The 15,960-nt window shown below is 41.7% G+C and overlaps 1 protein-coding gene across 1 annotated transcript in view; it reads left to right on the top strand.

The window, feature by feature from the left end:
• The window catches only part of AMPH (amphiphysin), a 285,388-nt gene that overhangs the window by 236,614 nt on the left and 32,814 nt on the right, over nt 1-15,960 (top strand). Inside the window, exons 14-16 of the mRNA XM_033930240.1 lie at nt 174-206; nt 6,510-6,542; nt 8,919-8,978. Of these exons, the coding sequence (XP_033786131.1) occupies nt 174-206; nt 6,510-6,542; nt 8,919-8,978 (126 nt within the window). The remainder of the gene's footprint in view (nt 1-173; nt 207-6,509; nt 6,543-8,918; nt 8,979-15,960) is intronic.

Below are 15,960 nucleotides of genomic sequence, written 5' to 3'. Positions count from 1 at the left end.
GATTGGCTAGGCGCACCAATCTAGGTGCCTAACTTTAGGCATCTTTTATAGAATTTGGCCTAGAGCACTTAGGTGTTTTCTTATAGCATAGCGCCTAGTGCACATCAGCATATAGACCTGCCCCCTTAGTATTTTAACTTTATTTCCTATGTCTAATGCTCATGTTTTCCTAGACACAGACAAGCAATGATCTGGTAAAGCAGCCGGTAAGTAGACTTTAGGCTCCATCTGAATTAGTTCCTTTATTTTAGTGGGCAGTGTTCAAAGCTCCCACCACAGGAATTGCTCTGATCATCAGAGTAACATTCTATAGGCCATTTTGCTTTAATTTTTTGGCTACAGGTTTAAATTGACCACAATATTTGCATCTGTTTGTTCTGTGAGGACACGTTTGAAGAAAGATAACATGTAGATTTGAAACTACAATTTCTGCTTGTTATTTTCTTCTCCTAATTTAAACATACTCCTACGAATTTGTCTTTATATGGGTTCTAAAGTGTATGTTTTCCTCCATATGGAGGGTTGGACAATTTTTAAATAGTTGAGTTACAGGGTGAAAAAAAAAAAACCAAAACAGTTTACCTATCAATTTGGCTTAAAATTTACCCTCTTAATGTGTTTTATCATACTGTACCTTATTAATTGCTGAGCATGTGTGTTAACCAGGGCTGGCTCAAGAGGCTGTGGCACCCTGGATCAATTTTTTGTTTTGCGCTCTCTCTGCCACACCCCTACCTGCACATCCCTTCCCTTGAAGTCCAGCATCTTTCCTTTCCCCTCCGTCTGATGTGCCCCTCTCTCTCCCTATCCTCCACAGTCTGACATGTCCTTCTCTCCTCACCCCTAGCCTCTCTCTCCATCTCTCATGGTCTGACATTCTCCCCTCCCCTGTTCCCTCACCCAAGGGCCGGCATTTCTGCTGTCCCCCTCCCTCACACAGGTCCAGCTGCTCTCCCCCCATCCTGTGAGTCCAGCACCTCTTCCTCAGCTTCCCTCACTGTTCCCAGTCCAGCAAATCTTTCTTTGCCTGTGCCTCTTCCTTAGTATTCCCAGTCCAGCAAACCTGTTCTTTACTGGCAGCAGCAGTGGTAACATGCTGCCTGATTTGAGCTGGCTCCCTCCCTTTGCAGTGTCCCACCCCTCTGATGTAACTTCCTGTTTACGCATGAGTAGGATGTTGCAGAGGGAAGGAGCTGGCTCAACTCGGGCAGCTTATTACCACTGCTGCTGGTCCAGGGTTCTGAGGGAAGCTGAGGAAGAGGCACTGGACTTCAGGCGGGAAGAGGTTCTGGATCTGCAGCAAGTGGGGAAGGAAAAGAACCTCTGACTTAATCTATAGGACTAGTGATGTCACTGGCCCAGGCATTTGGCACCCTTTTTCACCAGCGCCCTGGACCAGAGCCTCACCTCATCCATAGGTTAATCCAGCCCTGGTGCTAACACTTTACTTCTCATTGCCCCATGTAAACCACTTTGATTGTGTAAACCACGGTGAAAAAGCAGTATATCAAGTCCCATCCTCCTTTAATGTTTTAAATAGTGGGGAAACCATGCAGAGGTACAGTTTTAGAAATGCTTTCCAAATAGATTTGCAAAAAGGGATAATTGAGTTCTTCCACATATTGTAACATGTTATATTTGTAAGTGTAACTTAAAGATGAGTGTTAGAATTTATTTTACTTAGGTATTATCTGCTATATATACATAACAATTTTACTACTTTTGCTCTATTTGATATGTTGTGTGAGATGTTTTATTTATATATTATTTATTATGATTCTGTGTTTTGTTATATCTTTTGTAACACACCTTTACCCCTATTAGTTGTTGATGCAATTAATGCATGCTAGCTGTTAACACAGGTACACTGCTAACAGCTAACATACAATAGGTTCCCTTTTATCAAGCAGCGTAACGGCTTTTTATTACAGACCACTATGGTAAAAGCTCCGACGCTCATAGAATTCCTATGAGTGATAGAGCTTTTACCACAGCGGTCTGCGATTTAAAAAAAACCCACTTATGCTGCTTGATAAAAGGGAACCTATACTGCCTTAACAGCACACGGTAATTTCCATATTAGGCACCTAACATTAGAGGGGCATGGAAGAGGCATGGAATAAATGACACTGCTTCTTACAGTTAACATGGGACTGCATCATAATGCTAACAGGGCAGATATCACGGCACAGTTAATGCTACTTCAGTGTGTACCTAATTGCATCTTGATACCTGCCATTCAATTAACAGACGTTAAAGCATTTTTCTCTATGCTAGCTCAAGGTCAAAATGCTTGGCTCACCCCCAGCTGTGGATGCAGCACTGGTTTCCAAAGCGTGTCCCCCAGGCTACATGCAGCCCCCCCTAAAGTCCTCCATTGCAGGAGGTCATTGCTGGTGGTTCTTTCAACAAATCACAGTCTCTTCCAGAGGTGGGCCAAACCTCAAAAGAAATGCAGGAAGACCCAGGGACTATAAATAAAAAGCAGCTTAGTGCAAGAAATGCGACCTATCAGGGCTGGGAGACAACTGATCAGTGTTTTGAACGTGAAATCAACAGTGAGATGCTGTCCACAGAAAATGATGCAAGTGCAGCACATAACAGAAGCATTAGAGAAGAATGAAGGTGACCCAGCAGAAGTGGTGAATTCATCTGAAAAGGGAAGGACTAGAACAACTTGTATTAAGGTCATAAAATCCATAGAAGAATGTGACGAGAATAGCAGTGCATTCCATCTTGAAATTTTGATCATCCAAGACAATGAAGCTATAAAAATCACAAAAGGAACAAGTGAGCCAGGAGACACCGGAAAGCAACATAACCATAAGAGAATTTAAAAGGGCACATTTAAGTGAGGAAATAACTAGAAAATATGCTAGATCTTCACTGTGTACATCATTAGAAGCGATAAGAATTAATTAAAGCTGTAGAATGCACTATGGGTTGGCATCTAAATGTAGCAGTTATTAAAAATCAGTAGTATGATTTATGCAGAACAGAGAAAGGTAACTGAAGAAGGAAGAAATATTAATTTGAAGCTCAGAGCGGTGGACTGCATGCTGGATGGAGAGGGTAAGGAAATTGATGTCACAGGGTATGTAAAGCAGGAAGCAGAAGATAGTGGAAAAGTTCTCTCAAATGCTGAATTACTTAGAGCCACAGAATTTGTGAACAAAACTGAAAATCACGCTTCTGCTCTCTGCCAAAGCAGTGGCACTGCTGATGAATATGATGTGCAGCTTATTTCAGTGTATCTCAAACTGGGTGCCTCCAACAATTTCAGGTGTGCTGCGGTACCCGGAAGGAGGAGAGGCGCCGGCGCCAGCTGACTGCGTACAGGACGTGCCTTTCGTGGCAAGAGGCACGTCCTGTAGGCAATCAGTGGGTGCCAGCACCTATCCTTCTCTCTGGCCCTCTTTCCTTCTGGCACCCCCCACTGGCGTCTCAGTGCCCGCCTGGAGGGCCTTCACACACATGCGGACATCAACTTGATGATGTCATGTATGTGCGTGATGTCATCATGGTGATATCCACGCACTTCCAGGTGCCTCGAGCCATGGCCACTACCTTTAGTGTGCCGCGGCTCGAGAAAGTTTGCGGGACACTGGCTTATTTAACTATAGCTGAAATAAAATTGTAGACAGCACACAAATGGCCTTGTATAGAAGCCAAAAGACCAATCCTTCAGATGTAGACATAAATCAGATTTGGATGCAAACTGCGATCTATCAATTAACAGTGATCCTTGGGAGTTCTTTAGTTCATCTCATGAATTTGATTCTTTCTGTTAGCAAGAACACTCAAAGGAAGATGATGTGGAAAGAACATGGACAAGGTCTAGTATAAAATATCACACTTGAGGCATTGCATTAGATAAACACTCTGGAGATTCTGATCTTAGTGGGCATCAGGAAGCATCCAAGAAACAAGGACCATCTGTGAAACAGGAAGTTCTTACCTGCAATGAACTAAATCAAGAGCCATCTAGAGTCTGTTTTCTTTTTCAAGTGGCAAATTCCAGAAGCATCAGCATGAACAGATCGTCTAACCCCAAACAACTCGGATTTAAATTGCCATCCAGAGATACGGATTGTTGTACCAAGAAATAGAGGTTGATAAAGAAGAGGAATCTATTTTGCTACTTGGGATCTAGCTAGGTGCTTGGGACCTGAGTTGCCCACTGTTGGAAACAGGATACTGGGCTTGATGGACCTTCAGGCTGTCTCAGTATGGCAATTCGTATGTTCATTACTTACCCCGGCGTGTTGTATAGTAAACCTAGAATTCCCTAGAACAGTGCTTCCCAACCCTGTCCTGGAGGACCACCAGCCAGTCAGGTTTTTAGGATAACCCTAATGACTATGCATGGGGTAGATTCGCATGCCTATCACCTCCATTATAGGCAAATCTCTCTCATGCGTATTCATTAGGGCTATCCCAAAAACCTGACTGGCTGGTGGACCTCTAGGACAGGGTTGGGAACCACTGCCCTAGAACATACCTTACCTTGTGTTTAGGTATTGTCTGTTGTTTGTTCCTTTTCTCAATGTTTACTAGCTTAGCATCCATGTTATCATGTCAACCATGTGGGCTGTTAAAATCGGATATCCATGAAATAAACCAGAGTATTTTGTCATATTATTTCTTCTCCCTTGATACCAGCTGAATTACAGTAATAAGCCATACAAGTTATTCTACCGCTCTTTTAAAAAATCTATTGAACTAGAATTATAAAGCTGAAAGTAGAAAATGAGAAAACCCTGTATAAATAAACCCTAGAGTGCTTCATTTTCTAAAGTGTACTGATTTTTTCATTTATCATGCTTTAACAGCAAACATTAACATGTGGTAAGAGAAAAAATTGTGATTCTATAAACAGTGCCCTTATTGATGGCCATGTCATTAAAAACTAATTAAAAACCAATTAATTTAAGTTGCAAAATTCCACGAGACGCCTACTGGAACCTAACTACACCTACCTGAAAAGTAGGCATAGTTATGGGCAGAGAATATTTATTAATTATTTATTTATTTCTAAAATTTCTTAACCGCATATAACTAAGCGGTTTACAGCATAAAATATTCACAATGATTCAGAGAGTAGGTTATGGGCAGATAATATTTATTATTGATTGATTTATTATTTATTTATTTCTAAAATTTCTTAACCACCTATAACTAAGCGGTTTACAGCATAAAACATTCACAATGATTCAAAGAGCAACATATAACAATACTTTCAGTACACACATTTAACCCACTAAAAGTAGCAGGGAACTACAGTAGGATTACATATCATCAATCATTAATGAATCAAGAGCATTGTTCATAGTACAGATTCCTCTTTAAACATCTCCCTTCCACATAGCATCAGAGGAAGGCATCTGCATACAATTGAGTTTTTAGCATTCGCTTAAACTAATCGATCCAAACAGGTCCTCAGGATGCCGGGGAGGAGATTCCATTGTTTTACTCCTGCCACGGACATCATTGCTATTCTTGATTTTTCATACCAGACAGTATTCTCCTTCCTCAAAATTAATCTCGCTGTGCCTTTAGACCTTAAGCATCTCCTCAGTTGGCATACCTCCCATAGCATTTGAAAATTCAGAGGAACAAAACCATACAAACTCTGATGCACCAGTTGTAAAACCTTGAAGCAGATCCTTTGTGCCACTGGGAGCCAGTGCAACTGCTTCAACACCAGAGTAATATGCTCTCTACGTGGGATTCCCGAAATTAACCTTGCCACAGAGTTAATCAATTGTTGCAAGGCTTTACATTTGATCTTCGCCAATCCCAGGTAGAGCGCATTACGGTAATCCAACCGTGTCAGGATGAATGCCTGTACTGCTGATCGAAAATCATATGAAAGGAGCATCGGTATGGTATGCCTCAGGTATAGGTGTCGGTAAATTAGGCCAGGAAAACCCTGACCTAATATACTGGCACCTGCCACTAGGATGCCTAGTGCAATCTAAGCCCTCTTAAACACTGCTAGGCATGATTCTGTAAATGGCACTTAGTGGCTGATTGACAACCATGCTGAACAGCGCCTAGGAGTTAGGCTCAGTTTATAGATGTGGTAAGAGTGGTTAATGTAGCTGGTTTTAAAAAAAGATTTGGACAACATCCTGGAGGAAAAGTCCATAGTCTGCTAATGAAATGGACATGGGGGAAGCCACTGCTTGCCGTAGGATTGGTAGCATGGAATACCACTACTATTTGGGTTTGTGACTTGGATTAGCCACTGTGAAGATGGGATTCTGGGCTAGATAGATCATTGATCTGACCCAGTATGACTATTCTTATATTCTTATGTTCTTATTCTTTAATAAAAGGGCCCCAAATTGTCTTACATTTTGAAAGCTAACTTGTATGCTTATCTTCTTGATTTTGATTTTTTTTAATGCATGAAAAGTTATTTAAGAAATTTGATTTACAATACATTCTGAACAACATTAGTGATTTGTTCTGATGGGTTGTTGTTTTTTTTTTTTTTTCTTTAGGCATCCAATGATGCATTTAATGGATTCACACAGGTAAGTTGACTTGATTTGCAGATAATACTCAATGGGCCTTATTGAAAAGGATTTTTCTCCATTCTGTGCTTATTGAGTAGTCATTATTGAATATAGATCTTGCTGCTGCCTTCTGTTTAGAGTCAATAAACAGTAAGTACACAGTCTGCAACTTAGAGATACTGGGCCCAATATTCAGAGATATTAGCTAGGGGAAAAAGGGTGCCAAATGCCTGGGCCAGTGACATCACCAGTCCTATAGATTAAGTCAGAGGTTCTTTTCCTTCCCCACTTGCTGCAGATCCAGAACCTCTTCCCCTCCTCCTGCCTGGAGTCTAGTGCCTCTTCCTCAGCTTCCCTCAGAACCCCGGACCAGCAGCAGTAGTAATACGCTCCTTCCCACTGCAACATCCTACTCACACGTAAACAGGAAGTTACATCAGAGGAGTGGGACACTGCAAAGGGAGGGAGCCAGCTCAAATCAGGCAGCATGTTACCACTGCTGCTGCCAGTGAAGAACAGGTTTGCTGGTCTGGGGATACTGAGGAACAGGCACAGGCAAAGAAAGATTTGCTGGACTGGGGGTAGTGAGGGAAGCTGAGGAAGAGGTGCTGGACTCACAGGATGGGGGAGATATATAGCCATCCAGGAAGGGCTTTGGTCAGCTAAATAGCACATAGCCAACTATCCACTAATATTTCAGTGGGAGATCACTGGCTATCTTGCACTGAATATCCCATTCGATGACCACTAATATTCAGCGGCTCACCAGCTAAGTTAGTGAACAGATGGACCCTCCTAAAAAGCAGATCTATCTTTAGCCTACAGGGCTTAGCCAGTCAGCCAATGAATATTGCTTAGCTGGGTATGTCTCGTCTAGCAAAAAGTAATAGGAAATTCAGTGCTGGGCGCCGGATACAGCGACGGCATTGAATTTCTGATTTTCCTGAGGTCTGCAGGAGACAACCATCTATCTCCCACAGTCTGAATATCAGGCAGACTTTCAATTATGCTCCAGGTCCTCAATGACCTCCTTATGGGTATCCCAGAAATCTGTACTATCATCCTTTTTGTGGTTTAGAGCTGTGCTTTCAATTGAAAAGAAGGCAGAGACTGCACAATATGAGGAGAGTAGGCCAAGAGCAGGTAAAGTCAGCAGAACTGGGCAGCCAGAAAAATTTTGTTTCATGCTGTTTCCCATGTCATTTCCAGGAATGTGGTTTTACTCCTTTTCATTGGGCCATTTTGTCATCACCGGTCCAAAGTCATTAAGGGGGAAATTCTATAAGAGGCACCTAAAGTTAGGTTCCTAACAATTAGTAAATTGGCTTCAGTTATGAGCCTTAACAAGTTTATAACTGGAAAAAAAAAAAAATTGGGTGTTAGGTGCCTATCTTCTTAGGCACGAGTCTACAAATGATAGGTGCCTATCACATAGCACCCAGTGGTGCCTAAGTTCAAAGTAGGCGTGTTTAGGGGCAGAGAAGGACTTAGGTGCAACCAAGCATGATTCTGTAAAGGACTTAGGCACCTATAATGTAGACCTTTAAAACCCTGGCCTATATTACAGGCACCTAAGTTTTAAGTTAGGGGCGATTCTTTAATGGGTGCCTAAATGTGATTGATGTCATTTACAGAATTTCCTCCTGAATGTGCACTCTTCCTGATGGTTGGCATACGTTCAATGGCTTTTAACAGGTGCACTATCAGGAAGAGAGTTTACACACTTTTGAAAAATAGTTACACTTTTCCACATAGTACACAGTCTTTCAAAGAATGTGCACTATTACTGGCAAATTTTTTTTTTTTTTTTTAAACCCATGAAAAGTGTTTTCTGCTCCTTTTCATCCATTAACAGCATGTCGACATTTTCCATTTTGCCGCAAATGACAGCCAATCCCTAGTATGCCAGACATTGTTGATACAGAATCAGATGGATCATCACGTGAGATATTTCCTGTTTCAGAACATGTTGAAAGTTTAATGTCATAAAACACTAGTTGCTAGCATTATAGTTGGTGAAGAAGCAGAGAATGAAATTGTCAAGAGTCCCCCCTCCCCCTCCTCCAGAAAAGGCAACTAGTGGAGACTGTGAAGGATGCCACTGACCTTTCAGCTTCTGGACTTTCAGTGAATTTATAGCTGGGCAATTCCCATAATACACCTTCTTTTGTAGTAAGAACAGTGCTAGAGCAAGAGAATCATACAGAAAGGTAAACTAGAGTGTCAATGCTTGGCAGACCTGAAGAGTTCAAACAGGAAGCTGGTAGGACAAGGAACATCCGATTAGCAATACTCAGAAGCAGCAGCTATTGGGGCAGTGCTTTGTATGCTAGTTTTCTGCAAACTGAGCCTATCAAATATTTTTTTGCTCTTATTTTTCTCTTTTATTTCTAGGTGGACGCAACTAACTCGTTATTCACAATTCAGCCAGATCAGAACACAATGGACTCCTTGGTGAGTTGTTTGGATATTTTCTGTGATATAGTAAGGGCATTTTTCCCATCCAAATGTCTGACTTCAGGTTTACTTTTGGGGGAGGAAGCTGTTTTTGTTAAGGCCCTCTTATACTAAGCTGAGGTAAAGGCTTCTACCATGGTCAGGAGCGCTAAATGCTCCAACGCTGCTCCGCCAATCATAGGAATTCTATGAGCGCTGGCATAGCGTCGGAGCATTTAGTACTGCAAGCCACGGTAGAAACCTCTACCATGGCTTAGTAAAATGGGGAGGGGAGTAAAGCATCTCAAACATGAATTAAATAGACTTTCTCTGGAGACAAGCAGGGTTAATCAGGCACACTTGCTGGTGAAGTCTCAACTGAGCGTGTGTGCTCCCCTAGCTAAGATGCCTAGGGCAGTTCTCTCACTATAATTTTTTTTTCTCCTGCTACTGAATAGCCATGTCTTTCCCATCAAGGAAACATAAAACTGCCAAAAAAATTACAATTCAAATTAGAAGAGAGAAACTTACCACTTTTTCAAATATTCTGCTTCTCCTCACAATATGGCTGTCATGATTCCACTGATTAAGATACCTTCTTCCTTCCCCCAGGGCTAAGTCTTGGTACTGCTGGGGCAGCTGAGTGTAGGACCGCGCTTGGCTTTGGCTCCTACCGCCCTCCTGCACCCTGTATTGGTGTCGCCAGAAGGAAGCCCTTCCCAGGGGTGGGGGACCCAGGTCACAAGATGTTGAACTGCTGCTTCACCTCCTGCTTCCAACCACTTTAGCCATTCATGATGCCTGCTCTCACTCACAAGCAATGCACCATGTGGCTCAACCAATGAAACAGCATAAAGTCCACAGGTTGGCTGCTAAAATAATAGCTCTGCCCTCTACTACCTCCTTGCCTACTTCTCCCACATGTTGTGGGTAAGGCAACCAAAAAAATCCAAATATGTGGAGAACAAAATCAATGATTCTTCTCTCCACCTTTCCTAGGAGGAGGTTGCCCCCTCCTGCCAAATAGAAACATCCTCATCTATGTCCCTACTGACTTGGGATGTCTCTTTCCTTAAAATTCAAAATCAAACTGCATCTTTTCTACACATCCTGCAGCAATTCATACAGAGCAGTGCATCCTTGTTGTATCTTTTTGTATTATAATTGGTGATTTGGTGGCTCGTTGAGGATTATTTAGTTGTGGGGGTGTTTTATTGTTGATGGTTTACTGAGTGCTGGTGAACATATATCTCCCATTTTAATATTGGCTTTATAGGTTTGAAAACTAGAGTAAAGGTCTGTGGTGCTTTGCACCAATCTGGGCTGACAGGCAGCAATGGAATGTAATGGCTGTGATGAGTGTACCCTCATTGCTTGCACTTACCTGCATGATGTTGCAATGTTTGATGTTAGTATGCTTGTAGAATCAAAGTTAGGATTTAAAATTACATTTGTAAGCCTAAAATCTTTTGGTGGCCACCGGAGCTTTCTCATGTCCACTCTGCGACTCTTTGCATGGAAAATGTTGGAAACTACTGCTATGATGGATCAGGACCATTGGAAACACTGACCTTCCACATATTACGCTCCAGAATAGCAGCCACAATCTAATCAGATCAAGAAAAGGGCTTCTCGAGCATCAACTCCTGAAATGCAGCTTCTCCCTTCATCGGTCTCCCAACCTATAGCTCAAGCAGAAGACTTCACATATCTGAATTTCCTACAGAAGGTTTCTACATTATTTGCACTCAACTCTAACCCTCAGATCATGAACAGGAAAGATGTTATAACCATTCTCAAGTCCTATGTGACACCTAGTAAGAAGACCCTTCCAGTACTAGTCCATCATGTCTTACAGGATCTACAGTTCACTCTTTGACCTCAAATACAAGGTCCAGAAAGCCTCAGGATATAACCTTCCACAGTTTCCCCATCATTCTATTGCCTCAAAATCAGCTATCAAAAAGCAAAATCAAACAAGACACATTTCTATGTTCTTACAGAGGAAAAAATATCTAGATTATTAGATTCTATTGGGAGAAGGATATACTAAGGAGCCATGCTTGCTCTCAAGATCCAATTTCACCAACTTCAAATTCTCTACTTTTAGTACTTCATCCTTATGCAATTGATATACACTACAACCTCTACAATGCAAGATCATGTGGACACTCTTTCACTGCTCCAGGTCGCCCTGCAAGAATTTACATATCATTCATTCTACTTATGATGCATATGATACCTTTTCCAGAAGAGCAGCAATAGATTAGGGGCCAAATGCATAGCTTGGCACAAAGCTTCTGATCTTCAAGAGAACTTGCATGACTACCATACTGATGCTTTGTCTGGGTGAGAGTCTGTTTGGGGAAAATGTAAAGGACACCATCTCTCAGATTAAAGCTTTCCACTCAAACAACCTAAGCAGTGCAAAAAGTCTTCTATTTCCAAATATGGAAAGCCATATCATCAGCAGTTCTTCAACCAGTTCTATCCCAGAAGGCAATTTTCACCTCATACCTACTCTTAGAAGTAGAAGAACAGAGAGTAGGAACAAAACATGGCTTCCCAGTTTGCAGCCCTCAGGCCTAATTCTAGTTTTTGACACAATGTTGGTTGAGTTAGGCTCAGCTACTTTGTTTCAGCTAGATAAGCCATCAGTTCAGAGTGGTAGTATCGCAACATTATTTCTGTGAAATATCATCTAATCTTTTATACAAGATCAATACCTCTAAATTCTAGTTCCCCTCCTGTCTGTGGAGTTCACCAACATAGTGTGCAAATAACACTATGGAAATAGTACCCTGCCACCTATGCCCTATCCTTTATCTCTGGATCCTCAACCTCTCCACCTCAAGAAAGAAAGGTTCAGAATGGCAACCCTAGCTAATATCCTCACATTTCTTGAATATGAAGATTATCCACCCAGGACCTCAAGGATGCATATATCCATACCCCTAACCATCCAAACCACAATAAATTTCTCTGCTTCAGATTTAACCATCACCAGTACCAGTACAAACCACAATACACATCAGAAAGGAGGGTTTGTTTGTATACCCTTAGATAAATGACTGGCTTCTTTCAGCCCCCTCCAAAGATCATTTCCACATCACAATGCAATCTACCCTGCACACCCATTCAGAGTTTGGACTATGTGGTCAATTACATCTTCTTATTTTAGTGCAAGGACTGACATTCATAGGGGCTAATCCAGACACCTTATCCTCCGACAGCTTACTTGCCACATAGAAACATGATGGCAGATAAAGACCGAATGGACATACAGTCTGCCTATTCACAATATCCACTATTTCCTCCTTTCCCTAAGACATCCCATGTGCCTGTCTCACACTTTCTTCAATTCATAGGCTTTGTCTCCACCACCTCTACTGGGAAACTATTCCATGCATCTGCCACCCTTTCTATAAAAAAGTATTTCTTTAGATTACTCCTGAGCCTAGTACCTCTTACCTTCATCCTATGCCCTCTCACTCTGGAGTTTTCTTTCAATTGAAAGAGACTCAGCTCATGCATATTTATGCCACACAGGTATTTAAACGTCTCAGTCATATCTTCTCCTCTTCCACCTTTTCTCCAAAGTATACATATTGAAAACTTTAAGTCTGTGCCCATATGCCTTATGACATAGATCATCAACCATTTTAGTAGCCTTCCTCTGGACCGACTCTATCCTGTTTATATCTTTTTGAACGTGAGGTCTCCAGAATTGTACACAACATTCTAAATGAGGTCTCACCAGGGGCATCAATACCTCATTTTTCCTACTGACCATTCCTCTCCATATGGAACCAAGCATTCTTCTAGCTTTCACCATTACCTTTTCAACCTTAAGATCAACACATCCTGTCACTCTCAAGTCACTTTTCTTTTTCATGCACAAAAGTTCTTCACCCCAAACTGTACTGTTCCCTTGGGTTTTTGCATCCCAAATGCATTTTTTATTACTTCCTAGTTGCCAGATTTCAGACCATTCCTCAAGCTTCACTAGGTTCTTCCTCATGTTATTCACAGGGGTGTCTACTCTATTGAAGATTTTGGTATCATCCACAAAGAGGCAAATCTTACCAGATAGCCCTTCAGCAATATCACTTACAAATGTTAAAAAGAACAGGCCCAAGAACCAAATCTTGAGGCACATCACTGGTAACATCCCTTTCCTCAGAGTGATCTTCATTAATCATTATTCTCTGTCGCCTTCCATTCAGCCAACTCTTGACCCAGTCCGTCACTTTGAGGCCCAAACTGAGGGCACTTAGTTTATTTATTAGACACCTGTATGGAACTCTGTCAAAGGCTTTGCTAAAATCTAAATTCATCACATCTAGCACTCTCCTTCTATTCAATTCTCTGGTCACCAGTCAAAGAAATTGATCAGAGTTGTCTGATAAGACCTGCCTCTAGTGAATCTATGCTGCCTTGGGTTCTGTAATCTATTGGAATCCAGAAACCTCACTATTCTGTGTTTTAAAACCGTTTCCATTAATTTATTTACCACAGAAGTCAGACTTATGGGTCTGTAGTTCCCTACATCTTCCTTACTTCCACTTTTGTGGAATGGGACCACATCTGCCCTTCTTCAGCCCTCTGGTACCCCTCCTGACTCTAGAGAAGTATTGAAAAGGTCAGCCAGCAGAGCTACCAGAACTTCCCTAAGTTCCTTCAGTATCCTCAGATATACACCATCCTGCCCCATCGCTTTGTCCACCTTCAGTTTAGCTAGCTCCTCACATACACAATCCTCTGAAAATCAGTCGGAGTCTACCACACCTCCAGCCCTATTTGCTTGTGTCTTCTGCAGTCCTGCTTCCAGTGTTTCAGCTGTGAACACAGAACAGAAATATTTCTTAAGCAATTCAGTCTTATATTTATCAGCTTCTACATATTCCTAACCTTCACCTTTGAGTTTCACAGTGCCACTTTTGCACTTCCTATCATTGATATGTAAAAAAAATGACTTGTTCCCTCATTTTACCATGTTGGCTATTTTTTCTTCCATTTACATCTTTGCTTTCCTGACTGCTTGACCAGCTTCCCTTAACTTTTCCAGATATTTATGCCTGTCTTCATCAAAGCAGAACATCTCCCATTGATGCACCCAACTGTGTTTATCAAATATGGCCACTGTACACACCTTTCTCAAATTCCTCAGCCACAAGGCAATGATGGTGTTCCTCGTACCTAATGCAAGACTTCACATGCACTCTATTCAATGACATCAAAACACTCATTGGAATCAAATGGCACAGCTCGTCAATCATCACATTCCTATTCCATAGTCTCTCAGAGTATCTCTTTAATGGTGGTGTCAGTCCTCATCCCTCCTGGCAGGATACCCTTTCAATCCTCTGCTTCCTCAATTCACCATCATCACCAATGCTTCACTGTTCAGCTGGGGCAGTCAGACAAATACTCAAGGTCCTTAGTCTCTCAAAGAATTATTACTATACATAAACTATTTGGAAATTTGAGCAGTCTACTATGCTCTATGAGCTTTCAAATTGTGAGTTCACAAAAAATATATTCTCATCTGAACAATCAGTTATCCATGTTCTGCTTGAACAAGCAAGGAGGCTGGAGATCCCTAAATCTCTGAGAAGAAGCCACATGTATTTGGCACCTGGCAATTTCACTACATACCAACATTAGGGTGCTACAATCAGATTGCAGACTCCCTCAGTCAAAAATTAGACCTGCATGACTGGTCCCATGACAGCAAGGTTGTCAAAATGCTCTTCCTAAAATGAGTAGTTCCTCCAAGTGGACCTTTCACAGCCCCACTCTTCTGCTCTCTTTGCCTGGGAGGTTTATGTGTAGCAAAAGATGCATTCAACATACCTTGGAATCTCCATTTCCTCTGCACCTTTCCTCCATTTCTAATTATTTTCAGAATCCTTCAGAAGATTCTTCAAGATGCTGCAAATCATTCTGGTAGCACTTCATTGACCAAGACAGCTCTGGTTCTTTCAGCTACCAGCTCTTCACATAGTTCTAGGAAATTGTCCAGCACTGCTGACACAACACCAGGACCATCTGCTGTACCCCAATCTTCCCAGTCTCTCTCTCATAGCATGGAAATTGAGTGGAGCCTTATAGATAATCTTCCATTTCCCCAAGAAGTGAAGTTAGTCCTCCTTTCAGTGCATTGACTTATTACTGGTAAGTCATATCAGTCTAAACAAACTCTCTTTACCCACTGGTCCAGGATGCAAAATGTAGACTCAATCTCCTGCCCACTTCAGCATTTGCTCACCTCTCTTCTTCATTTTATGGAATCACTGTCCTTTTAGCCTTCTTTCCAAACCTGCATGCTTCATCAGAAAGATTTCTCCACACCCTAGACTGCTGACGTGCATTGCTCTGTTATCTAAACATACCAAATCAACTCACATGTAGAATCAGCTTTTTGTCACCTTATTACCCTATAACCCTGGTCTTCCAGCCTTCAAAAAGACAATATCCCTTTAGGTTGTGGATTGCATTAACTTTTGTTAAAGAGAGGTAGATCTTCCAGGGCTAGGTCAATAACAGTGCACAGACTCAGGACCACAACTTCTACAGTTACTGTTTTCAGAAATACACTATTTCTGGACATTTGCAAAGCATCAATTTGGACATCACATCTCACATTCACCAAGCATTACTGCTTGGACTCCTCCAATGCTTAGAACATGGCAGTCTGTCCTCCAGAACCTTTTTGCTTGTTGAGCATATAATCAACCACCCCATAATACTTAGCTTGGAACTCACCAACAAATGTGCCTACATCTCTCCTGATTGTTTACTGAAGAAACCAAAGTTGCTTACCTGTAATGGGGGTTCTCCATAGACTGCAGAGGAATGCAACCACACTTAATAGCATACTGCAAAAGTACTTAGGTACAAATGCACACAGCTAGAATCAGTCTCTATACTTAACATTTTACAAACATTCAAATGAACAGAAAGAATGAGTGAGAATTTATTAATGCAGGCAGGGAAG

Source organism: Geotrypetes seraphini, chromosome 2, assembly GCF_902459505.1.
Source record: "Geotrypetes seraphini chromosome 2, aGeoSer1.1, whole genome shotgun sequence".
In the NCBI taxonomy this organism is placed as follows: Eukaryota; Metazoa; Chordata; class Amphibia; order Gymnophiona; family Dermophiidae; genus Geotrypetes; species Geotrypetes seraphini.
This window is presented reverse-complemented; position numbering and strand designations above follow the sequence as displayed.